Genomic DNA, 27,078 nt, shown 5'->3' with positions numbered 1-27,078 from the left:
TATTTACTTTGGAGCCAAACTTTTTTTTATTTTCACAAGGGTAATAGGAGATAAAGGACCACAGAATTTGTTGTGCAAATTACCCTGTATGTGGGGGAAAGCCACTGCTTGGGCGTATGGCGGGGCTCAGAAGGGAGAGAGCACCGTTTGACTTTTTGAACGCAAAATTGGCTGGAATCAAGGACAGGTGCCATGTCGCATTTGAAGATCCCCTGATGTACCAAAACAGTGGAAAGCCCCCAGGTCTAACCCTAACCCCAGCTCTAACCAGGGGTTTAATTTACTTTTTTTTATGTATTATTTTGATCACTGCGATAGACCCCATTACAGTGATCAAAATGAACCAATAGGAAAAATCTCCTATTGTTGCTGAGTGCTAGCCGGCAGATGTAAGCGGCGCACTGCGCATGCATACACCATTTTCTTCCCAGAAAAAGACGCCGAAGAACAGGACCAGGGGATGCAGGAGGTGTATAATGGCGATCGCAACACTGGGGACAGTAAAATCCAACTCGAATCAAGTTCTCCAGCGTCTTGGAGATTTTCCTATGCTGGGGGGGGGGGGAGGGGCTATAACCTTATTTTTCAGCACCGTTAAAAAACGGCGCTGAGGAATATGTACCCTTAACTGCCGCCATGAAGGGGTTAATATTTACTGTGCCCAAAAAAAAAATAAAAATGTTGCTGCCATACCACAACTCCATAACAAGCATTACTGTAGGACAAGTGGAGATAGTTGTGACATGTGCACCATCATCATCGTCCCTTTCGCATATAACCGGCCTTTTATCAACGACATCAAAGATGACAACGTCTGGAAGTTACGCCGAGGCATCAGCTTCTGTGGAGGATGGGGACTATTCGCCACGACGCACAGGAGCACGGTGGCATTGTAACTGGCATTTCTGATCATGGGGAAGTAATGGCCAATGTCATGCAGAAGAGAAGAAATGGAGGGGTCTGGCCTCACACAAACAATGAAATGTGGCCCCCTGTAACAGATGACCTTCACAAGGTGGACCCGCCGGTGCCTGCTAATATAGGTGTGATTATTAATGACAAAGGGATGTGCTCAGGCTAGGTGTTATCTGAGCATGCTCTGGTGCGAACCGAGTGTCTTCTTCATGCTCAAAAATATGTTGAGAGTCCCCGTGGTTGCATGTTTAGTGGCTGTTCAACAGCCGCAACACATGCAAGGCAAGCCAGTTTCTTAGGCAATCCCTGAATGTGTTGCGACTGCCAAACTGCAGTGAGACATGCAGCGGCGGCGAATAAAGCTCAGCACTCGAGCGCGCACGGATAACGCCACATCTTAGCATGTTCGCGGTTTCATTCATTTCGCAGGAGAAACCCTGCTTCCATTTCATGTTGCATCCGTTACCCAGTTTACTATTAAATATTTTACGCAAAAAAAGCTGAAATTGCCATCCTTCCACATACACGTTACCCACGTCTGCTGCATACAGTAATACATCTGCACGTTTCAGCGGCTGCATGCAAACTAATTTTAAGCCTGACGACCGTGAAAAGTCACGCGAACGTTACATCCGTTCTGCTGGAATTCACCTAAAGCTATGAAAAAAAATTGAAATCATTTAAATAATAGCTTTAAATCAAAACCGTGACAGTTCATGTAATTGTACGTAAACCTTTAGGCTACGTTCCCAGGATGAGTCTTCAGCGAGTTTTAGATGTTTCAGAGTTTCTGCACCTACTACTAGGTATGTTCGGTCACTTGTGGGTTTTTCCACTGTGTTTGAGTGCCTTTTCTTACATGTGTTTTTAATGCTTTTTTTTTTTTTTACACTGAGGTTTTTGTCTCTTTTTGATGTGTCACAGTTTTTTTTTTTTATCCTGATATTTCACAAAACTTCAAGAACAATGGGTATGAGGGGTCTATAAATCTCAACTACTTTGTTGGACGAACCTGCGAAAATATGAAGTGTCAAAAACTCATTGTGGGGGTCCAGCCTAAAACCCATCAGCCTCAACTTTTCCAACCCAAGCAGAAACACCTGCATTACATGCCCACACGCAACAAGTTCAGATCCCCTGCTGTTCAGAGATCGGTGGTGCAAATAGTGGACAGATGCGCAGCCACATCCATAGCAGGTCAAGATGACGTCCGTCACGTAGGAAATCACACAACCGCTTCACTGGCGCTGCGTCTCCTGCACAGATACTAAAAGCAACCATCACACACATATGGGCAGACAGTGGACGCTCCTGCTCAATGGAAAGCAGTCAAGGGATTACGCACAAGAGCGCTGCCATGTTGATCGTTACAGATGCCGTCACAGTCCGGAGTTTACAGCTCTGAACCTTGGGCAGCAAAAACACCCCAACGAGCCAAGTAGGAGCAAACACGGCAATGGGGCACTTAAAGTATGTATTGGTGGGTGGGAAAGAGAGGTGTTTTTTTGCGTTTCAGGAGACAGTCGGGAATTTCTGGCGAAAGACGTCATCTCTGCGGCCCCCGATTCCTAGGTACTTTATCCTTATCTCAGTTTTACAATCAAGTCCTGTGAACTCTTACCCAACAAACGACAGCAAACAGCGGTGACCCTGCTCTGTAGCCAAAGCTGAACTTTCCTCTTCACAAGATAGGGACAGTCATTTAACAATATCCTACTATGGAGGAAAAAAAAAAAAAATTCCAGATCCAAAACATGACCTTGGGCATAGCTTTGAGCTTGAAATTACAGAAAATTTAATTACAAAGTATTCATTCTAAAACCCTAATATACAACAAATCAGCCATAAAATTAAGTGACATTAAAAGGGGTTGTCCATTGATCGGTGGGGGTCCGGTTACTGGGACCTGCACTGATCGGCAGAATGGGGAACCTTTACTCCCATCAGAATGGAGACAATACATATGTTATCGCTGTGCTTGGCTTCTTCCGGCAGCTCCATATGGAATGAATGTATTGGATGATGACCAACTGACCTGATGTTCCTTTTTCCTATTGGTACTAAAAAGTCCTCGTTCTGCCAAACGGTGGGGGTCCCAGCAGACGGCCCACCCGCCGATCAGTAAGTGATCACCCATCATATGGAGAGGCGATAACTTGTTTTTCACAGTACAGTCCGATAGTTACCGTGTGACATTGCCGTCAATGAATGGGATAATTAAGCCATCAAGTGATCCGTGCGTTCTTGAGGGTCACGAGTTTAAAAAAAAAAAAAAAAAAAAAAAAAAAGATGGCGGTGACGGCTAGTCACACATCCTCGGATTAGACTCGGCCATTAAAGTCTACAGGGAACTATGAAAGCAAAGATGAAACTAGGCAGACAAACTGTGTACTTGCGTTTTTCATCCAAGTTTCATCTGTTCTTTACCAATACCTTGTTAAGAGTCAACGAGTAAAAAATTCAGTCTGCCCGATACAGAGGGGAAAAAAAAAAAAAAAAAAAAACACAGAAGCTACAATGAAAACTGAGAAACACATCAGTTTGTTTCTGTTGGATGGTAACACTCACATTTTTGGGCAAATCTAGCCTAGGGATGGGAGATATTTTAACAAAGACCACATTTTGATGGCTTGGGTTAAGACATCCCCAAATATCCGGCATTGTTGGGTCTTCCAGGAATGCACTGGTTAGGACAGGGGGCGCAATTATAATAGGTACAGGGGATGCAATCACAGAGAGCCCTGGAGAATTAGTCTCTTTAGCAAATTTGAAGAGATTATTTTTGTTTAAGACCTGCCATAGTTGGGGCCCTGTTGGAGATTTTGCATCTGGGCCCATGAGGTTCAAGTTACGCCACTGGTTAGTCCTAGTGATGAGCGAATGTACTCAGATAAGACGTTAGCAGAGCGTCTAACAAAACAGAAAATCCCTCCATGTGTTGTGGCTGTCAAACAGCAGCGAGACGCGCAGGTGCAGGGACTCAAACATTTTTCGAGCGCCGAAGACACTTGGTTAGGACCCAAGCATGCTCTGACAACACCTTATCCGGGCACATACACTCATTGCTAGTTAGCACCTATCGAAAATTATGTAAGGAAGGACAACTTCTGGACTGATGACAGCGTTATACAATCAAAGATCACAAATGTACATGTGGAAAAAAGCCTAGCCAGTCTTGTACAATCCCACACAAGAGCTACTGCAACACAAATTGATGAAAAAGTTCTTAGTGACTGAAGGAAAAAAAAACTGTGTGGCAGCTTACTTTATATAGGGGGGTGTATAGCCATAAACCAGCCTGACCCCTTTGCAACTCCGAGAGCGCTTACAATGTACAGGCGAGCATCAGTCCGGGGTCATGGAGCACTGAGCTTTGAGCTGGGGGTTGGACCAGATGGGATGGAGCACTGAGCTTTGAGCTGGGGGTTGGAGCACTGAGCTTTGAGCTGGGGGTTGGAGCACTGAGCTTTGAGCTGGGGGTTGGAGCACTGAGCTTTGAGCTGGGGGTTGGAGCACTGAGCTTTGAGCTGGGGGTTGGAGCACTGAGCTTTGAGCTGGGGGTTGGAGCACTGAGCTTTGAGCTGGGGGATGGAGCACTGAGCTTTGAGCTGGGGGATGGAGCACTGAGCTTTGAGCTGGGGGATGGAGCACTGAGCTTTGAGCTGGGGGATGGAGCACTGAGCTTTGAGCTGGGGGATGGACCAGATGGGATGGAGCACTGAGCTTTGAGCTGGGGGTTGGACCAGATGGGATGGAGCACTGAGCTTTGAGCTGGGGCTTGGACCAGATGGGATGGAGCACTGAGCTTTGAGCTGGGGCTTGGACCAGATGGGATGGAGAACTGAGCTTTGAGCTGGGGCTTGGACCAGATGGGATGGAGCACTGAGCTTTGAGCTGGGGCTTGGACCAGATGGGATGGAGCACAGAGCTTTGAGCTGGGGCTTAGACCAGATGGGATGGAGCACCGAGCTTTGAGCTGGGGGTTGGACCAGATGGGATGGAGCACCGAGCTTTGAGCTGGGGGTTGGACCAGATGGGATGGAGCACTGAGCTTTGAGCTGGGGGTTGGACCAGATGGAATGGAGCACTGAGCTTTGAGCTGGGGGTTGGACCAGATGGAATGGAGCACTGAGCTTTGAGCTGGGGGTTGGACCAGATGGGATGGAGCACTGAGCTTTGAGCTGGGGGTTGGACCAGATGGGATGGAGCACTGAGCTTTGAGCTGGGGGTTGGACCAGATGGGATGGAGCACTGAGCTTTGAGCTGGGGGTTTGACCAGATGGGATGGAGCACTGAGCTTTGAGCTGGGGGTTGGGCCAGATGGGATGGAGCACTGAGCTTTGAGCTGGGGGTTGGACCAGATGGGATGGAGCACTGAGCTTTGAGCTGGGGGTTGGACCAGATGGGATGGAGCACTGAGCTTTGAGCTGGGGGTTGGACCAGATGGGATGGAGCACTGAGCTTTGAGCTGGGGGTTGGACCAGATGGGATGGAGCACTGAGCTTTGAGCTGGGGGTTGGACCAGATGGGATGGAGCACTGAGCTTTGAGCTGGGGGTTGGACCAGATGGGATGGAGCACTGAGCCTTGATCTGGGGGTTGGACCAGATGGGATGGAGCACTGAGCCTTGATCTGGGGGTCGGACCAGATGGGATGGAGCACTGAGCCTTGATCTGGGGGTTGGACCACATGGGATGGAGCACTGAGCTTTGAGCTGGGGGTTGGACCACATGGGATGGAGCACTGAGCTTTGAGCTGGGGGTTGGACCAGATGGGATGGAGCACTGAGCTTTGAGCTGGGGGTTGGACCAGATGGCACAGGAGGTCCCTTCCAACTCTACCATTCTACGATTCTATGATGGAAGGTGGCCTGGTCTTGTAAAACACTCACAACATCTGTATACAGCCAAGTGTTAATGTGGCGCTTACCCGGGGAAAAGATGGCACCAGGATGCAATTGTCACCTGAGCAATACTAAGGAAATCCTGAAAACATGATCTGTTGGTGGGTCTTGAGGACTGGAGTTGGGGAACCCTGCCCTAAGGGACAACAGCCGGCAGTCCCATGTTCTGAGCAACATCCTACTGGAAATTCTTGTGTCCTAGCACTTATGCGGGTATCACTTTGACACTTTCCACCTACTGTAGATAAAAACATTGTACAGACTATGGCAAAAAAAAAAAAGCTTACGGTAACTCAAGGATCTGCTACCAATGTATTGGGGCCATATACCACAGGACACCTTCAGGGGTCTTCTATACTTTTGTAATGGCAAAGTGTTATTACGCCGGTGGCTTTAATATGTTTTAATTAATGCTTATGATTTATTCTAGAAGATTGTTTTACCATTTTGATAAGTTCTCAGTGGTAAAAGCACTTTTGACCATCTGATGCCACATTCACACGTTCAGTATTTTACCTCAGTATTTGTAAGCCAAAAAAACAGGAGTGGAACAAATACTGATCGTGTGAACGTGGCCTTAATGTGCACACAGTTTTTTTGAGACTGTCAAAAAGGACAAGTTTTTCAGAGGAAACAGATTAAACAATAGCTCCTTTTTAGGAGAGTTTCTGAAGGCGTTCCCTAAAGCGTTCCCTGTGGCCATGAGCAAGCGCCCCATAAAATGAACATTGCGCCCCACAAAATGAACATTGTGCACAGTAATTTCAATAGGACGTCACTGGGCAGGTGTTTTTTTTTTTTTCTTACGTCACTTCTCTTAAAATGTTTCAGGAATCAGAAACTGAAGCCATGAAAGGTGATCAGATGAAGCAGATTTTTTTTTCTTTTTAACCGAAGGCAGAAAAAAAATGCCCAAAAGACAGAAGATATGAACAGCCAAGTGGTTTTACTATACAAACGGATATTGTACTTCAAGAGTTACTGAAGCCGACCCACTCAACAACAAAAAAAAAAAAAGCCCTGTGCACACACTGTTAGATGATTGCCAGCATTCGCTTTTGTCTCACCAACAGCTCCTCTCCATAGGGGTCAAAATCTTTCCGGAGGAGAGGTCATTCTTTATATATCACATCCGCCATTACCCATTTGCGCACTTGATGGCAGGGGCCCGACCTAGGAGGCGACCCATCATATCACAGGCATCCGAAAACTGCTCCATGCTTTGGAGTGCTTGGGTCAGGATGGTACAGGCACATGTTCTAGCCTCCCCAATACCCTCATTATAAAGACCTGAGGCTTTCCAATGCATATGGTCACTGGCCATGGAGAGTAACACTCACTAAGTATATAAATCACTATTACAGTGCAATCCATATCTATCTATCTCTCTCTCTATATATATATACACACACACACACACACCCTTTTACTGGAGTGCAGCCCTTCTACAGTATTATGTGCGGTGACTCATGTTCTGTATACACTAAGCGTATGCACCGTATGTGTATTTTACGCACAGTGTAATGTATGCATTATATTTATACTGTGTGCGTAAGACAGACATCCATACGCTTAGTGTATACATAACAGTGCAGAAGGGCCGCACTCCAGTAACAGCCGTTGCTGCCGGTAACGACACTCACCGCGAGCACGGCAGCGCTCAGCATACCCGTGTGTTGTCAGTTTGGGACATAAGGGTACGGGATGAGACGAGGACGGAGGAGTGTGCGATATTCTCCCCAAACCAGCAAGAATGCTACTCTAATGAGCGGCAAGGAGCAGGTTTCCATGGTAACCAGACAGTTGGATAAAAGCGGCAGATCTGGGGCATGCAGTAGATAATTAAAGACTTCTACAAAAAAAAAGGGTGGAAAAAAAAAAAAAAAAAAGATTTTAAATATCAGCGCTCCATGTTGCGTGCGGACACAGATAACCTTTAATCAGCAGCATCTAACAAAACAAATTAATGACAAATCCAGCACCTTCATACAGTGAGATCTAGCGCATCATTCGGAGAAATGGTACCCTCAAGAATCCGGCTCCGCAGCCGGAAAGGGAGAAAGGTGAAGTCGTCCCGATGACTGCCGGCTGGGAGAGCCTGTCTGAGGCTTCAGGACATCACTAGGGCAGCACGGTGGCTCAGTGGATAGCACTGCAGCCTTGCAGCGCTGGAGTCCTGGGTTCGAATCCCACCAAGGACAACATCTGCAAGGAGTTTGTATGTTCTCCCCGTGTTTGCGTGGGTTTCGTCCAGACAACATCTGCAAGGAGTTTGTATGTTCTCCCTGTGTTTGCGCGAGTTTCCTCCCACATTCCAAAGACATACTGATAGGGAATTTAGATGATAATGTGTGCAAACTGTAAAGCGCTGTGGAATAGGTTAGCGCTATATAAAAAGATTACTATTATTATCATCATCATTGACCCAATGAGGCTATGCATCTCTATACACAGACATAAGGGACGTAGGTACACCCCGCTCCGTGCAGAGAATCCTGGGGGAACGGGGCAAACTGAAATATTTGGCAAATTAAAAAATAAAAGTTTAAAAAAAAAAATAAAATAAAAAAATTTGAACAAAATTTCTCTACATAGATTTAAGCCAAAACCCCCGAAGCTTCATATACTTGGCGTCACAGTTGGCAGATTTTCACATACTTGGCGTGGCAGATTTTCCTAGGCCAGCAGACCAGCCTGAAGCCACCATGCCGATTGCCTTTAACTGTACATTACTTCTTGTTTGCCCATATTAATTAAATAACAACAAAAGTCAAGTTTTAGTCACATAATCCCTTAAGCGGGGTCCATTTACCCTCAGGGTAAATCTGGTAGTGTAATTATACACGAGTTCACAGGGAAGCAAACATATGATGGAATACATACAATTTCAACACTTTCAAAGACAAAAATAGACAAAGGGACAAAAGGGTTTCAGTGACAGCCAAGTTTTCCTTTAAAAGTGTTATCCAAGCACAATTAATAAGAATGGCCAATCAATAAAAAGGAGTGTTTTGTGTTACCTTACCAACACACCATGGCACCTGTGCCAAAGTTTCTCGATTCCTCCTAGTCGTTATCTGCCTTCCGCTTTGGCGTGGCGACATCGATCAGCTGCAGCTAATGATTGGCTGCAGCAGTGATGCGTTTACACCCCACTGTGTCAGCAAAGGTCATCAAACAGACGAAAATGGTCACGTCATACTGGCATGACATCCCTAGAGCCGGTAAACAGACTGGCGTGGGACAAGGAAGTTATTTTAGATAACTAGGTCTTGGGAAAAATTTAATGTGTTGGGAAACATCAATATGCAGGTTAAAAGGGTAGAGTATAACTTCCAAACGTAAGAAAACCTCTAACATCCCAACTGCGGGGTGTCCAACTCCTGGAACTCCCATTAATCCAGATAACCTGGGCTCTTAACAGCCCAGGTTAATAGACCAGTGGAGGTCCTCGCAGCTAGATACCTTGCGATCAGGAAGTTCAAGATTATCGATTCAAAACTTGAGAAAACCCCCTTTAAAGTGATTTGGTTCTTCTGGCGGTGGATCAAATATATGAAACAAATAGGTAGACTTTCTCTGCCTACATCTTCCACTTAAGCAGTGACCATAATATTGACGCTTCTCTATGGAGAAACTGTACCCCTTGGAATCCCAGTCAGAAGCTGCTCATACAGCCAAATCAGATGTCATGCTTTGCACCGAGCAGGGGCACCACCCCAAAACACAAGTCTGCAAAAAGGGATTCTGGTTTGGCTTTTATCCAAAGTCATGCGGCAAGACTAAAAGGGTCAATATTGAGTTTTACGATTGCTACACGGCGCTACAGTTCATATACACTCATAACAAGTACTTAATAGACAAGATTCACTTCCTAGGGAAAAAAAAAAATCCAAAGCTCCTCTTCAACAAGACATTCCGAACATCAAAAGAAAAACCGTAACACATCCGAGTAATAAACTACGCCTTATCAGATCCAAGGTATTTCGACCTCGCAATGAAGAGAAAGCGAACCTTCATTGGCCGGCAGGTGAATGCGGGCCGATGAGTTTATGAACATTGAGAAACCGCAGATAAAGAACAATTTCCGATAAGACTATAATCTTAGAAAGCGCGGGCATCATCAGATTGTCACCAGCAAGGCACAGATTAGGAAGTGAGCGAATCCTCCAACCATAACTCAGTGGACTGCAAAAGTCAATGAAGTTATGTATATGAAGGACCTCACCTCATCCATACATGAATCGTACACAAAGTTTTGGGCTACTTAGCTTGGATGGATGGATTTTCAAAGCTCTAGTGAGTATTGAGATCTAATGCTGGAGGCAAACCCCCCTGAGGTTAACTGAAAACATCAAGCTGAGTGGTGGACTTGGTTGGGTGAGTACTCCTTCCCTTACCCTCTCGTTTTTATGCCTCTCTTGGCTCCGTTACTTATTTCCCCCCACTCTCTTTTTTCGCTTCAACTGCTCTCCTTCTTCCTCTGTTCTGTTTTTTCTTTCCTATACTGTTTACTAAAAGTTAAAAAATGAAAGACCCTTCGAATTGGGTCATTGACCTCTACTACCAGGTCCCCGTTTGTTAAGGATTCGTGGACGATTGTCTTGGTCGGGAGTTAAGTTGTATTGCTTGTATTCGTCTACTTGTCTGGTTTCAATTATTATGTTATCCTGGATTTCGTTGTGAGTCTTTAAATAAAGAATTATAAAAAAAAAAAAAAATAATATGAGCAAATCCTACTCACGCGTAATCCTCCTCCTGATCTAGAAGAGGGGACAACTGGGAAAATCTGCATGGCTCACGTCCTAACAAGGAGGACAATGTAACTGCACCGCGGATCGTAGTCACGGCTCTGAGGAATGTAGAGAAGAGCAGGTACCTTGTGCAGCAAAACTTACGGGGCAGAATTACCATGAGCGCTCGCAATACACCATACACCGCTCCATGTCAACATTTCATTCTTCAGATTCTTATGGATTTAGTGAGAAACCCCAGTTTGACTTTGAATCGATAATATGGCTCTCGTAGCTCAGACACAGAGCAGGCTTCCATTGTATGGCCCAGCACTGACATCTCACGAAAAAGGCACAGTCACTGACAACGTAAACTGAAGACTGGTAATCCCATGCTAGCCTGCTTTATGGAAATTTTACAATGGGGAGAGTCACCGCCATAAATCTATAAGCCTCTAACTGGAGTTGTAAAAGAGCAACAGTAGCTCTTAATCCAAAATACAGGAGGAGCTGGCAAGATTACAGCCCATTTATAGCTAGAAATTGCAGACTGAATGCTCACTAAAATAAATCTTTTGAAAAAAAAAAAAAAAAAAAATCCAGTTGTATAATGGCTTAAATGCAATACAAGAGCAAGACTGGTTTTCTGTAGAAAGACAAATGGAAAATTACTGACTCCAGAGGTTTGGCAGAGGGCGGTGGGGGGGGGCTGGGACAAACAAAACATTTCCCATCATATTGGGTGTCATTATACGAGCCATAATTAACAACTTAAAAGGGGAGTTCGGAGTTAAAAAAAAAAAAAAAAAAAGTATCCCCTATCCATAGGAGATAACTTTCTGAACGCTGGGGGTCTGACCCCTATGGCCCCCACTGATCCCAAGAACAGAGGTTGGACAGAGTGGAGGTCGATCATGTGCACTACCTCTCCATTCATTCTTAATGGGAGTGCTGGAGATTGCCGAGTGGAGAGCTCAGCTGATGTTTGGCGCTTCTATTAGAATAAATGGAAAGGCACAGCACATGCTCAACATCTGCTCCATTCAGCCAGAGCTCTTTAAAGTGCCAGTTCTTGGGATCGGTGGGGGCCATTGAAGTCAGAATCCCAGCAATAGGAAAGTTACCCCTTATCCTTTGGATAAGACACCATTTTCATACTTGAGAACACCCTGCTAAGTCCTAGGCTAGCCAACAGTTGCACACTAGTCCATGAACTCAATTCCATACTTATGGCAAACAATGTTAGGAAAATAGCAAAAGACAATGTCTACCCATCACCCTTACCGGTAGAGTGAAGAAGGTTGTGTGTTTTGGTTCCTCCTCATACTTCCCGTCGGTTGAGTTTGTGGATTCCATCGCCTTAGATGAGGGATTACGACCAATGCCCATCGCTGGAGCAGTGTCCACTTCTGTCTTGCCTCGGCTACGCCTGGCTCAAGGGAAGTTTCCAACAATACAGTGTTCTTGTGTTAAGGGAATGTGGTCTCAGGGATCAGAAAGGTGCGTCTGCCTCCCTAAGCATCCGGACTGACAAGAACAGCGTGGACGGTCTTCAAAGATACCTGGATGGACGAATAAAACAAATGAGAGAAAGTTAAAAGCTGGTTTTGTACTACTAGAAGGGAAAAAGGCAGCATATTTTCAGGACTGCAAGAGATGTGTTAGGTAACCCAAAAGCACCATGTAGAATGGGTCAAAGGATTTACAGGAAGAGTCACCACACATACCAAGCTAATTTATAGACACCCAACCGACAATTCGGAAATTTGCACCCTTGTGGTTCTCCACAAAAGTCAGTCTTCATCACTTTCGCCAGCAGGCTACAATTCTCCATCTTACAGAAACTATTCCAGTATGTTTGCACACAATGTCCACTGCCAATATATCCTGAAAAGTCCCTTGGGAACATGGCCACCAGTCACAGTAATGGACAGTCAATATATGTAGCAATTACTTAATATTTAGGATACATGGTGTAACGTTAATAACTGCATGTCCGCACAGGACAGGAAAAAAAAAGCAAAAGTCTGTTTTAGAGATTCCAGCAAACTCCTAGATGAGTCTACAGCAAGTCTGGGCACTCCTGGTCAAAATTACTTTTCATTGAGCTGCTCGCAGGATAAGACATTCAGAAAGATTTATCAGACACTGGAGTTGTGGTACATTGAACAGAAGAACAGACAACTGCACAAATATGACTGTCACGAATTACCAGGGAGGATATATTCGAATATCTCACCGCTGCCACCAATTGTCACGTACCTACTACTCAGCATGTGATTTGGGGTTGCGCCTGCAAGGGTTAATCTATCTCCTCTCATTCAGTCCAGCATTCAACCTCTGTTCTATGCTGCAGTGAGAGCATAAATCACACCCTGACAGACCATACACCCCGCTTCATACACGCTGCCGCCACTCACCGAACACACAGGCGATGAGTCCCGGAAATAGTACTAATACTATGTGCCAATCACCAGGAGCACCTACTCTAAGGCTATGGATTCTTTAGAGCAACAAGATTTAGACTTAAAGTTTTAAGATTTAATAAAAAAGGATATAAAAATGGAAATAAAACGTGACATACAAATATGCGAAATAGCGATAAAATAAAAAGGAGAAAACTTACTGAAATATTGAACTTTGCAGTCTAATCCTCTGTCCCCGAGGGAGGGGGAAATATGAAATGGAGCACAACAGCTAGGTTGCCTGTCACTGTGAACAGTTTTCTTTGTGTGTCTAATTTATAAATGTGACTCAGGAATCCAATTTCTAGACCAGCCTCTCATGTTAATATTCTAATTGCTGGTTTGTGACTGGACCATGGCTATTTTACCAATGAATACATTATTTTTTGCTCTTAAACTCTTGTGTAACCTCTCAGATATAGTAAGGGGAAGCATGCAGTGTAGGGTGCAGACGCAGTGTGGGGTGCAGCACGCAAGCATCCCATAAGCAAAACATCACAGAAGCTAAGCATCAAGAAAACGACAGTTAATCAGGGCAGGAGTCAGGTAACCCACACTTTGCTCTCCCCTTTAACCATTTGCTTTATTTGTATCCTCCTGTGTTCCCTTGCTATCCACATTCACCACCTCATCCCCCCTCCATCACAACTCATACACATCAACCCCTCTATACTCCCCTCTCCCATGTACAGCTCTCATGCACTCCTCACCTTCCTGAGAAACCTCAGCCCATCTTGCCCAAACACAAGGCAGAAAAAAAACTACTTACAATTCCAACAACTATTTGCTCTTTATCTTCCTACACCTAATGATTTCAGGGGACATCGCCCCCAACCCTGGTCCACCATCCCCCAACCTCAACCCTACCTCATATTGAAACCATAATAATCTTATTAATATTACTTGCACTCCCTCATCTCCATCCTTTAATTGTGCCCTCTGGAATCCATGGTCTGTCTGAAACAAGCTTCCTTTCCTGCACAACTATTTTCTGAACATCTCTCTTAATCTGTTGGCCCTCACTGAAACCTAGATTCAGGATTCTGACACTGTCTCGCCTGCTGCCATTTCCTACGGTGGCTTACAATTCTCTCATTCCCCGAGACCCTCAAACAGACATGGTGGTGGAGTCGGCATACTCCTGTCCCCACAATGCACTTTCCATGTCATCCCCCCAGTTCCATCACTCATATTCCCTTCTTTTGAGGTCCACACCATCAGGCTCTTCTGTTCCCTCTCCCTCAGAGTAGCAGTCATACACCAGTCCCCAGGCTCACCCACCCACTTCCTTGACCACTTTTCAGCCTAGCTGCCGCACTTCACGTCCTCAGAGCTGCCAACTCTTATCCTGGGAGACTTCAACATCCCCATTAACAGCCCTATTTCCACATCTGCATCCCAGCTTCTATCACTAACCACCTCTCTAGGCTTCTTGCAGCTTTCAACCTCAGACACACAAGGACGGCAACACCCATGATCTGGTCTTTGTCCGGCTCTGTTCAATCTCCCACCTAAACAACTCACCGCTTCCACTCTCTGACCACAACATTCTCTCCTTCACACTCACAAATCCTCGCCCATCCCAGCTCACTCCTACCTACCACACAGTCAGAAATCTACAAGCCATTAACCCTCAGACACTTTCAGACTCTACACTCGTAACTGTCCGCAATCTCCTCTTTTTCCTGTCCTGATCTGGCTGTTCATCACTACAACAACACTCTTAGAAGCACCCTTGACCGAGTAGCTCCCCTCACTCTCAACACCTCCAAGCACAGAGTTAAACAGCCCTGGCTCACATCGCAAACTCAACTTCTCCAGCGATGCTCTAGGAGTGCTGAACGCCTATGGAGAAAAACCCGTACACCAGAACACTTCATCCACTTCAAATGTTAAGAACCTATAATGCTGCCCTTCACCTCGCCAAACAGACCTCCTTCACCACCCTGCTCTCCTCACTAGCCAACAACCCCAAGAAACTTTTTGACACCTTTGACTCCCTCCTCAGGCCAAAAGCACAAGCCCCTATCACAGCCATTTGTGCTGATGACCTGGCCGCCCACTTTACAGAAAAAATAGATAATATCCGTCAGGAAATCTGCTCCCAACCACCAAGTACTGTGACTCCCATCCCTTCCTGCATCTCCCCTGGCTCACTCTCCACATTTGATCCCATCACAGAAGTCTCCAAACTCCTCTCTTCCGACCACATGCACTACCGACCCCATTCCCTCACATCTCCTCCAGTCTCTCTCTCCAGTCGTCACAACTCACCTAACTGCAATCTTTAATCTCTCCCTCTCCTCGGGCATTTTCCCATCCTCCTTCAAACACGCCATCGTTAATCCATTACTAAAGAAACCCGCTTTCAACCCATCCTGCACAAACAATTACAGACCAGTCTCCAATCTCCCCTTCATCTCTAAATTTTGAAGCGCCTAGTTTACTCCAGTCTTACCCGTTACCTCTCCACTCACTCCCTTCACAGTCCAGCTTCCACCCCCTACATTCAACTGAAACTGCACTCAAAGTGACCAATGACCTTCTGACAGCAAATCGTAATGGTGACCAATCTCTGCTCATTCTTCTCGACCCATCTGCAGCTTTCGACACTGTTGACCACCATCTCCTACTCTCTAGGCTCCAGTAATTTGGCATTAAGGACCCTGCTCTCTCCTGGTTCTCTTTCTATCTTTCTGACCGCTCCTTCAGTGTTTTGTTCTCTGGCTCCACGTCATCTCTTCCTCTCGCTGTCGGGGTACCTCAGGGCTCAGTTCTTGGCCCCCTTCTCTCCTCTCTCTACACAGCCCCATCTGGACAGACCATCAGCAGATTTGGCTTTCAGTACCATCTTTATGCTGATGACACACAACTATACACGTCATTCCCCGACCTTACCCCCACTGTACTACAGAACACCAGTGACTGTCTGTCCGCATCATGTCCACTCTCTATCTGAAACTCAACCTCTCCAAAACTGAACTTCTTCTGCACCCGCCATCTACTAACCTCCCTAAATCTGACATTGCCTTCTCCGTGGGTGGCACCACAACAACACTCCGGCAGCAGGCACGCTGTCTGGGTGTTATGTTAGACACCAATCTCTCCTTCACATCCCATATACAATCTCTTACACACTCTTGCCCCTTACACCTAAAGAACATCTCTACAATCCGCCCTTTTCTCACCGTGGAAACAAAAACCCTCCCTGTAGCATTGATCCACTCCCGCCTGGATTTCTGCAACGCTCTATTAATTGGCCTCCCCGTTACTCGACTATGCCCTCTACAGTCCATACTTAATGCAGCAGCCAGGGTCATCTATCAGGCTAATCGGTACTTGGACACGTCAGCTCTTTGCCAGTCCTTACATTCGCTGCCCATTCATTATAGGATCCAATTCAAAGTACTTGTTCTCACACACAAAGCTCTCCACAGTGCAGCACCCCCCTACATCTCCTCCCTCATTTCTGTCTATCGGCCTAACCAACCGCTGCGCTCTGCAAACGACTTTCGACTAACCCCTGCACTAATCCGTACCTCCCACTCCCGACTCCAAGACTTCTCACGTGCTGCGCCAATCCTCTGGAATGCTCTACCCCAAGAAATTAGGACTATCCACAATTTGCATAGCATCAGGCGCTCCCTCAAGACACATTTGTTCAAAGCGGCCTATCACGTTCACTAATCAAAATCATTATATGTGTAAGTGTGCATGTGTAGCCCATTCACTATCTCCATCCAATCCTCACTCCCTCAAGATGGCTGGACCATCATTGTAAATACACCATTGTAAATACACACCTGTACTTTGTATCTCCCCCACCTCATTGTAGATTGTAAGCTCTCACGAGCAGGGTTGTCTTATTTTGCTTTAATTATTGTATGGTTAACGTTACTTATGACTTGTGTTTTGAAACTGTTAAACCGTAAAGCGCTGCGGAATATGTTGGCGCTATATAAAGATTATCATTATTATAATATAGTGTCATTCTCTAATTAGCATCTCTTCTTCAAAGACACTAAGAGGTGTGAAATGTTACCACTGTGAAGTTCTCAGGAAAGGCCCCAGCCGAGATCCGAGTCTGCCTTTTCAGGATAACATGAGGTCTGTGTGGAGAGCTGCAGTCTAAGACAAATGTTAATTACTGCAGATTATATATATATATATATATATATATATATATATATATATACACACACACACATACATATACACACACACACATTTCACTGCAATGACCTTCATGAAAAACAAAAAATAAATAAAATTCATCAGAAGAAAACTTCTTGTGCATCCTCACCATAAAATTTAGTGCCAGAATAGTGCAAAGGAACATCTAAACAAGCCTGATACATCTTGGAAACAAGCCCTGTAGACCGATGAGTTTAAAATAAAACTCAATGGCCACAATGATCAAAAAGGTATGTGTGGAAAAAAAAATCTCGACAACCTTTAAAAGGGAACCTGTCACCAGGTTTGGCCGATACGAGTTACAGCCACCACCTTTCGGGGCTGATATACAACATCCTATAATGCTGTATAATTGGCACCCAACCGGTAAGGTCCGAGGGGTGTTGCTCTTCTTGGTCCGGCGACTCCCATGTTGCTGCGATGCCGTCCTTCTTGTGAATGACACGTCCCTGCATTGTCCACACAGTCTGCTCAGCATTGCGCTCCTGCGTAGGCGTACTTATCTACCGTGTTGAGGGCAAAGTACTGCAGTGCGCAGGCGCTGGGAAAGGTCAGAGAGGCCCAGCACCTGCACACTGCAGTACCTTTCCCTCAACAGGGCAGATTAATACGCCCGCTCGGGAGGGACGCGTCACTCACACGAAGCAAGAAGGAGGACAGCATCGCATCAACATGGGAATCGTCGGACCAAGAAGACAGCATCGCAAGAAGATGGAAGGTGCCGGATCAAGACCAGCGACACCCCTCGGACCGCACCGCCCCACAGTATAGAATGCTGTAGATACAGTTAGGTCCATATATATTTGGACAGAGACAACATTTTTCTAATTTTGGTTCTAGACATTACCACATGAATTTTAAACAAAACAATTCAGATGCAGTTGAAGTTCAGACTTTCAGCTTTCATTTGAGGGTATCCACATTAAAATTGGATGAAGCTTTTAGGAGTTTCAGCTACTTAATATGTGCCACCCTGTTTTTAAAGGGACCAAAAGTAATTGGACAATTGACTCCAAGGCTATTTCATGGACAGGTGTGGGCAATCCCTTCATTATGTCATTCTCAATTAAGCAGATAAAAGGCCTGGAGTTGATTTGAGGTGTGGTGCTTGCATTTGGAAGGTTTTGCTGTGAAGGAAACATGCAGTCAAAGGAGCTCTCCATGCAGGTGACACAAGCCATCCTTAAGCTGCAAAAACAGAAAAAACCCATCCGAGAAATTGCTACAACATTAGGAGTGGCAAAATCTACAGTTTGGTACATCCTGAGAAAGAAAGAAAGCACTGGTGAACACATCAATGCAAAAAGACCTGGGCGCCCACGGAAGACAACAGTGGTGGAGGATCGCAGAATAGTCTCCATGGTGAAGAGAAACCCCTTCACAACAGCCAACCAAGTGAACAACACTCTCCAGGAGGTAGGCGTATCAATATCCAAATCTACCATAAAGAGGAGACTGCATGAAAGTAAATACAGAGGGTTCACTGCACGGTGCAAACCACTCATAAGCATCAAGAATCAAAAGGCTAGACTGGACTTTGCTAAAAAAACATCTAAAAAAGCCAGCACAGTTCTGGGAGAACGTTCTTTGGACAGATGAAACCAAGATCAACCTCTACCAGAATGATGGAAAGAGAAAAGTATGGCGAAGGCGTGGTACAGCTCATCATCCAAAGCATACCACATCATCTGTAAAACATGGCGGAGGCAGTGTGATGGCTTGGGCATGCATGGCTGCCAGTAACACTGGGTCACTAGTGTTTATTGATGATGTGACACAGGACAGAAGCAGCCGAATGAATTCTGAGGTATTCAGAGCCATACTGTGTGCTCAGATCCAGCCAAATGCAGCCAAACTGATTGGCCGTCGTTTCATACTACAGATGGACAATCACCCAAAACATAAAGCCAAAGCAACCCAGGAGTTTATTAAATCAAAGAAGTGGAATATCCTTGAATGGCCAAGTCAGTCACCTGATCTCAACCCAATTGAGCATGCATTTCACTTGTTAAAGACTAAACTTCAGACAGAAAGGCCCACAAACAAACAGCAACTGAAAACCACCGCAGTGAAGGCCTGGCAGAGCATCAAAAAGGAGGAAACAGCGTCTGGTGATGTCCATGAGTTCAAGACTTCAGGCAGTCATTGCCAACAAAGGGTTTTCAACCAAGTACTAGAAAAGAACATTTTATTTACAATTATTTAATCTGTCCATTACTTTTGGTCCCTTTAAAAACAGGGTGGCACATGTTAACGAGCTGAAACTCCTAAACCCTTCATCCAATTTTAATGTGGATACCCTCAAATGAAAGCTGAAAGTCTGAACTTCAACTGCATCTGAATTGTTTTGTTTAAAATTCATTGTGGTAATGTCTATAACCAAAATTAGAAAAATGTTGCCTGTCCAAATATATATGAACCTAACTGTAAGCCCTGAAAGGCGGTGGCCACATCTCAGATCGGCCAAGCCTGGTGACAGGTTCCCTTTAAGCATGGGGTGGATCAATCATGCTTTGCGGTTGTGTTGCAGCTAATGGTGTGGTAAACATTTCACGGGTAGAGGGAAGAATGGATTCAATGAAATTTAAACAAATTCTTGATGCAGACATACCACTGTCTGTAAAATAGCTGAAGTTGAAAAGAGGATGGCTTCTACAAATGGATAATGATTAGTGATGAGAGAGCATGCTTAGAGGTTAACTGAGTATCTTGGGCATGCTCGAGTAACATGATTGATTCCCTGCGGCTGCATTTGTTGCCACTCCCCAAAAGCTGTGAATCATGCAGGGGGACTCGAACATATTACTCGAGAACGTCCAAGATACTCGGATAACACTATAGCAAAGCACACTCATCAAGAATAATCATCCTAAACACTCGTCGACATCCACAATAGACCACCTCGAGAGGCACAAGCTAAAGGTTGTACAATGGCCCTCACAGTCCCCTGACCTGATTCTTGAAAATCTGTGGCTAGACCTCAAAAATAGCAGTGCATCCAAGACGACCAAATAATCGCACAGAACTAGATGAATTTTCCAAGGAAGAATGGATGAAAACCCCTCAAACAAGAATTGAAAGATTCTTGTCTGGCTACAAAAAGTTTACAAGCTGTGAAACTTTCAAAAAATGGGGGTGCTACTAGGTACTAACCATGCAGGGTGCCCAAACGTTTGCCTCAGTCCATTTTGCTTTTGGTAATTTTTAAAATGTAAATGATGAAAAAAAAAAAAAATTGTGGGGGGAGGGGGTGCTATCATACAAAGGAACTGTGTCACCTTTAAGTTTAGGTCTTATAGAGATAATTATATCTTCAAATTAACAGTTCACAATAACAGTAGTTTTGACGAGGGGTGCCCACACTTCCACATGCCACCGTATTCCATACGGATAGTCACCTCCCTACACTGGAAAGGGCTTAGAGGAAAATAGGATTTCCTGGATTTAAAATACGTAGAACAGGGCTCGTGACTGTCTGCCAGCTTGGTGCATTAGGTCCAGGTCTAGCAAACAGGTATGAAGAGCACATTTCAAAATGGCAAATAGTGAGTAGCCCTGCAGAGAAGAGCAGATGTGGATTCACATTAACTGGTCTTAAGGGTTTAGAGATGTTTTAGGTACAGTACGCTGGAGGATGGTACTACCTGTTTGAGGAGGTGCTTAAAGCTGGATGTGACTGTGTTGGGAGTCCTTGATGGGAGAATACTGAATGGGGGTATTGTTATGAATGGGTCACCGAGGAGAAAAAAGCAAAACAAGCTAAGTCACAGAAAACCAGAGAGGTTGGTAACTATGCAGATTGCAGATCCCTGATCCTAACCACACAACTAGCAGCAGCCGTGGAGCGTACCTACGATGTTCCTAGACGCTTCGTCACAGCCGGAGGACTAAATAAGCCTGAAGCATGAAAAGGGGAAAACTAACTGCCCCAGAGCAGACCCCAAAGGAATAGATAGCCCACACATGTATTGACGGTGAAACAAGATGAAAGCACAAACAGGCAGGAAAATAGTCTGAGCAAACACTGTCTGCAATCTGCCAAAAACCCTACAAAAATAATTTACAACATTTCTGATAGCAAAATTAACCCTGAAGTCACTTGACTTCTCCCACTATATCAGCACTCTGAAATATTCTGAGACAGAGCAAAAAGAGGCCAAACCAGTAAGGAACAAAAAGCAAACTGGCAAAATACTGATAAATAAGAGTGGCTGGCTGACCACGCAAAAAAACTGAATAGAGCAACAAAATCAAGTGTGAACATTAGCAGAAAATCTCAGCTTTAGATGACTGGAACAGAGCTGAAAACCAAGAGCTGACAAGCCAGACAGAATCACCAGCAACTGAATAGGGCGTCGGCTGTCTTAAATCCAATCTGAGACTCCTGAGGTCCAATCGTCATCCTCATTCTCAGGTGGCAGATCTCCACCGATCAAATCAGCCTCACTACCTCCTGTTACCACCAGAGGGAGTCTGGAAGGAGAACTCACAACTTGTGAACCAGAGAATGAACTCACAACAGGGTATTGTGGGAAACCCTGGATCTCAGGCTACTGCTTTGGAGTGATTTATGTGGAAAAGCTTTGGTTATCATTATACCTGTAATGGGGGCTTTGGTTGACACTACTTTGAAGGGGGGTGGGAGCTAACTGTGGCGCGCGACCCTCTCAGTGCTGGATGTAGCTCTCAAGGTCAGAAAAGTTCGGGGCCACTGCTGTAGTATGAAAGCACAATTTGCAATTCAAGAAGATTGGTTATTGGAAGATTATCATGAGTATCCAATACAGCCAACGTTTCGCTCCTTCCCTAACCTTGCTCACGTACTGATTCTCACTCTTTGCTTTGTCACCACGTGTCAATTGAAAAACAGTTTTTTCATTGCAACATGCAGATGAGACTTGCAAGAATATAATCCAAACTGTATTCCACTGTGGACGGAAAATCTGTAGCATTTCCTCTCCGTGTGGACGTACCCTAAAGGCTGCTATCCTGGTTTTAACCACTAACCATAAATTAATTAATTCTCTGAAACCCAGGCTTGGACGTAATGACATAAGTATTGTAATTAATGTGGCTATAACCAGCCTCACCCTAAATGATGTGCACTGGTAATGTATTAACCCCAGCAGAACTGACGCTACTAAGGGGGCAGGATATCGATTTAAGTCACCGATTCCTCAGGAATGATTCACTATTGCTGCAATCATTGCATCATTACTATGTTATAGATCACTGTCACAGTCTCCAGGGAACATAGAAAAATAACCTTTATAAATTAGTCTCCGTTCTTCAGGACGAGTAATGCGAGACTAGAAGCGTGAGACAGGATCTTCTATAAGGTGATCGGGGATGTACAAGACGCAGGGCGTTACCTGAGCCTCATACTTTCACCTAATCGCACAAAAGAATGACCTTAATCCTACTTTATACCTATGTCAGAACTCAAGTGTTCATACATGTTGTGGATTGGCCAAGTATGAGGTTCCATTGTGATCCTCAATATATTCTAAATACTTGAAAATTCCACTTATTAACCCTGTAACCACTGAAACAGACATTCAGCCATCATTTTGGAACTGGGAGGTTAGTATCTGGACTTTCTATGAGGAACGGGTTCTTGACGCATATGGAGTTACAGCCAAGATCAGTCGTGAACCAGCCTCGAGAAAAGTATTAAAAAAATGGCAACCTAAAGCAATGCCAACACCCTGCAAAGCTAAAGCCAACAGGAGCTTAGCTAAAGTAGGTAGAAGCAAATAACTGAATGGTTAAACCAGTCTTACCTGTATGCCTCATAGCTGTGGGTGTAGCCACTGAGAAATGTATAATCTTAAGGGGGCTTTACACATAGTGATATCTCTAGCAATATCGCTAAAGCGTCACCGATTTTGTGACGCAGCAGTGATATTGCTAGCGATATCGCTACATGTGATACTTACCTCCGACCGGCTCCCCCGCTGGCTATCGCTGATCGCGAGAGATCGTCCACGTCCATTTCTCTTCGGCTGCTTCCTGCTGGGCTTCCTGCTGGCGCTGACGAGCGACACGCGGGCGGGAGGATGTCATCATCGCCGCGTCTGAAAGGCAAGTAGCGACCGCTGCTGCATCGCTGTGAGATCTGCCTGTTTGGCAGATCACTAGCGACCATTTACCGATGCACCAGCGATCCTGACCGGGTCATATAGTCGTCGGGATCACTGGTGCATCGCTGAATGTAAAGGGGACTTTATGTTAATGATTTCTTCCAGGCTCCAGACCTCAACCGATCAATAAGTTAACACCTGTCCTGGAAATGACAAGTTGTTTGCACCAGACAACCCTTTTTTAAAAAAGGGTATCTCAATGGATCTAGAATGGTAAAAAAAAAAAAAAAAAAAAAAAACACAACAACAACAACCACAACAACAACACCCCTCAACAAATGGGTGTGTTGGGTAAAGTAGCAGGTCAATGGCCACTTTTCAAAACCTCCCTTCAGCTGGAATCAAAATTGCAGTTTGAAGCAGTTTTTCTAATCACAGCCAAAAGTTGACACAGCAAGAAGGAAAAGTAGGAGTCCATTATTTATGCCTAATAAAATACTCTGAAATTCTTACTTAAGTGTCAAATCTCTTCTATAGATGGATTTTTTTTATAGGGTAAATAAATTCATTTCTATAGCGCCAACATATTCCGCAGCACTTTACATTTTAGAGGGGACTTGTACAGACAATAGACCTAACAGAATAACACAATCAACAGATAACAAGAATAGACTACAAAAAGTAACAAAAAAAAAACCACCAAATATTTTCAGCCCAATAATACTCAGTTCAGTCCCTGCAGCCTCGTCCTTTAGAGCCACAGGCGTGTGTGCATCCCTAGGAAAGCTATTCTGTCCGAAAAGAAATCTTACATTGAAAAATAAAGTATTAGCATTATTGGTCAAACGCCAAAATGGTGCTTATATGTTATCAGAGGACTATGGGGCACAGTACGGCCCGACAGACGTCTATAGGTGCCATAACACATCCAAGAGACCAGGAGAGATTTTGCTTTGTGTCCTCCTAGCTGCCAGTTTTTGGGGGAGTTTTTTATCTCGCTTCCAAGCCAATAAAAAACTCTCAAATTCACATTTTTATTCCAGTTCAATACTCAGCAACAGATCTGCAATACAAGGGTGCAAAACAGAAGTCTTGCGATTTGCATCTACGTTTTGCCGATCCTTGTACACTTGAATGACACTTTGATTTGCACAGCAGATGAGACTAGGACGTGCTCCGAGGCGCACGGATCTCACTCTCAGATCTACGATGTTAATGGACGTGTGCACATGTTCTACTCTATGGGTCGGGGGGGGGGGGGGGGGTTAGAAAACAAGGCACCTAGACGTGTCAGGCAGATGTGTGAATGTAGCCCAACGCAAAGGTTGTCATACATGAGCCCGGTATGGTATACCATAACTGTTTATTCTTATGATGACAGTAACAGACACCACTTATTAGTCCAGAAGACCAGACAATCACCTAGAAAAAGGTAGCCAATGCCTACAAAAAGAAACTTTAGGAAAATAGTCACTCAAACGTGCCAAACCAGTATCATCAAAAATAGGTAATCAGCCTTGGGAGGATCCTTTCCTTCCCAGGCTTTGACGGCTCACATCACGGTCTTACCTAAAGGTACTGTCACACTAAGCGATAGTGCTAGCAATATCGCTATAACTTGTGATGCTATAGCGATATTGCTAGTGATATCGCTGTGTCTGATACTTACCTACGACCCGCTCCCCCGCTGGTTATCGCTGATCGCGCGAGAACATTCAGGACTGCTTCTCGTCGTCAGCTTCCTGCGGCGCTTCCTGTGGAGAGACGAGCGACGAGCGTGGACGCGGGCAGGAGGACGTCAGGATCGACTAGTGTGACAGGTAAGCAGCGACCCCCATGCCCAGCGATGTGGCAGCTCACTAGCGACCACTTAGTGATGTACCAGCGATCCTGACCGCATCATCACCTATTTGGGAATCAAAATAACACCTAGAGTGTCCAGGCTATATGACACCAATTTCAAGCCTGCCTTACATAAAGCAGAATCGGACCTAGAAAAATGGCACAAACTCCCGTTATCATGGTTTGGTAGAGCCAATGTAACTAAAATGGACTTATTGCCACGCCTTCTTTATTATTTCCAAACGATCCCCATATATTTACCTGCCTCCTTTTTTTCCCGCCTTAAAAAAGCAATTTCCCGGTTTGTGTGGTCCCATACACGGGCTCGAATATCATACCACCTATTAAGTTGTCCTAAAAGAATGGGTGGAGTTGGCCTACCGGACTTTCTAACACAGCCGTGCATCATTGGGAACTTGTATTCTAGATTTATATCATAGCAGGGATAGTAAGAAATGGGTCAATTTGGAAAGTGATCTTAATGGTAGTGATCCTCAAATTATACTGTGATCCACGGGGGGTGGGGGGAAGGGGGAGCCACCTTGCTGTTCCTGACCAGGAACATGATCTTATTTACTAAACAGAGGCACAGGGCTCTTCAGACCTCAACATCTCCTGGGCCACTGACTCCTATTTATGATAACCCTAATTTCTCTGCTGGTTTTAATAGGAAATTTTATCGAGATAAGTGTAGGAGTTCACGTCATATTGTTTATGATTTTGTGGATCGATCTGATACGAGATCATTAGATGAGATATTTCAGGGCGGAGTACCACCCACAGGTGCCTGGTTCTTTTATGAACAACTAAGAAGTTTTATAACTGCTATATCCAAACAAAATGATATCAGGAGACCTTTAACTCCCTTCGAGGAGCTCTGTGTCACGGGGGACCCTCCGGCCCACGTGGTTTCCTTGCTGTACAATCTTTTCCAAAAAAAATCAGACTCCGACACATGACTTCCCATTATTTTTCTCAAAGTGGGAGCATGACTTGGGGACATCCCTATCTCAAGAGGAGAGGGGCAGGGTGCTACTATTTACATTTAGAACGTCGTTACACTCAGCATCACAGGAGAGGAGCTATAACTAGAGTTGAGCGACTTTGGTCGGATCGGGTTTCATGAAACAAAATTTGTTTCAGATGAAACTCGTCCGACTAGGGCAAAAAAAGTCGGAGTTTCTTCCGAAACCTATTCCCCATTGACTTGCATTGGGGTCGGGTTTCGGACGAAACTCCGACTTTTTTTGCCCTATTCGGACGAGTTTCATCTGAAACAAATTTTGTTTCATGAAACCCGATCCGACCAAAGTCGCTCAACTCTAGCTATAACATTTTAACAAGGTGGTACCGGTGTCCCTCTATGGTGCATTCTATGTTTCCGGTGATTCCGGACACATGTTGGAGATCGTTACAGGATAAAGGAACATATGTTCACATATGGTGGGACTGCCCGCCTATAAAGAAGTTGTGGTTGTCGATTTTTGATCTCTACAACAGGCTATGTCAAATTCAACCTACAGTGGAACTTGCACTTTTATCTTTATGTGATATGTCGATTTCCAGGTTTAAGAAGAGTCTCCTCAGGCACTTTCTCACGGCTACTCGGAATCTGATCCCCGTTTATGGAAGCAAGAGAAATACCCTTCTCGCTCTGAATTTGTTGCAGAACTCAATGATATTTATTGAATGGAGTATTTGCTGATTGAAACCACAGGGAACCCTGACAGACTATAAACACTTGGGCCTCCTGGCTAGCATTCAGGGAAACCCCGGAATTAGATATCTGGCTATCGGGACCTTGATTCATATATAGGATAGCATCAGAAATATTCTGTACACTTTAGATCTTGTTCACTTGGTTGGACCTGTTTGTCTTTGGCTTAAAATGGTCTTCACCAACTTATTATCCCCTCCGTATGGGACAGAGGACACAAAAGTGC

The 27,078-nt window shown here is 44.9% G+C and overlaps 1 protein-coding gene across 2 annotated transcripts in view; it reads right to left on the bottom strand.

The window, feature by feature from the left end:
- Window positions 1–27,078, bottom strand: part of SLC23A2 (solute carrier family 23 member 2) — a 163,382-nt gene that overhangs the window by 99,397 nt on the left and 36,907 nt on the right. For both annotated transcript variants that reach the window (XM_073559495.1, XM_073559496.1), the window contains exon 2: window positions 11,836–12,113. In XM_073559495.1, the coding sequence (XP_073415596.1) occupies window positions 11,836–11,940 (105 nt within the window). In that variant the 5' untranslated portion in view covers window positions 11,941–12,113. The remainder of the gene's footprint in view (window positions 1–11,835; window positions 12,114–27,078) is intronic.

The sequence above is a fragment of the Dendrobates tinctorius genome, unplaced genomic scaffold (genome assembly GCF_039654945.1).
Source record: "Dendrobates tinctorius isolate UK_male_01 unplaced genomic scaffold, ASM3965494v1 ptg000272l, whole genome shotgun sequence".
In the NCBI taxonomy this organism is placed as follows: Eukaryota; Metazoa; Chordata; class Amphibia; order Anura; family Dendrobatidae; genus Dendrobates; species Dendrobates tinctorius.
Note: the sequence above shows the minus strand (reverse complement) of the source record. Positions and strands in the feature narration are given on the sequence as shown.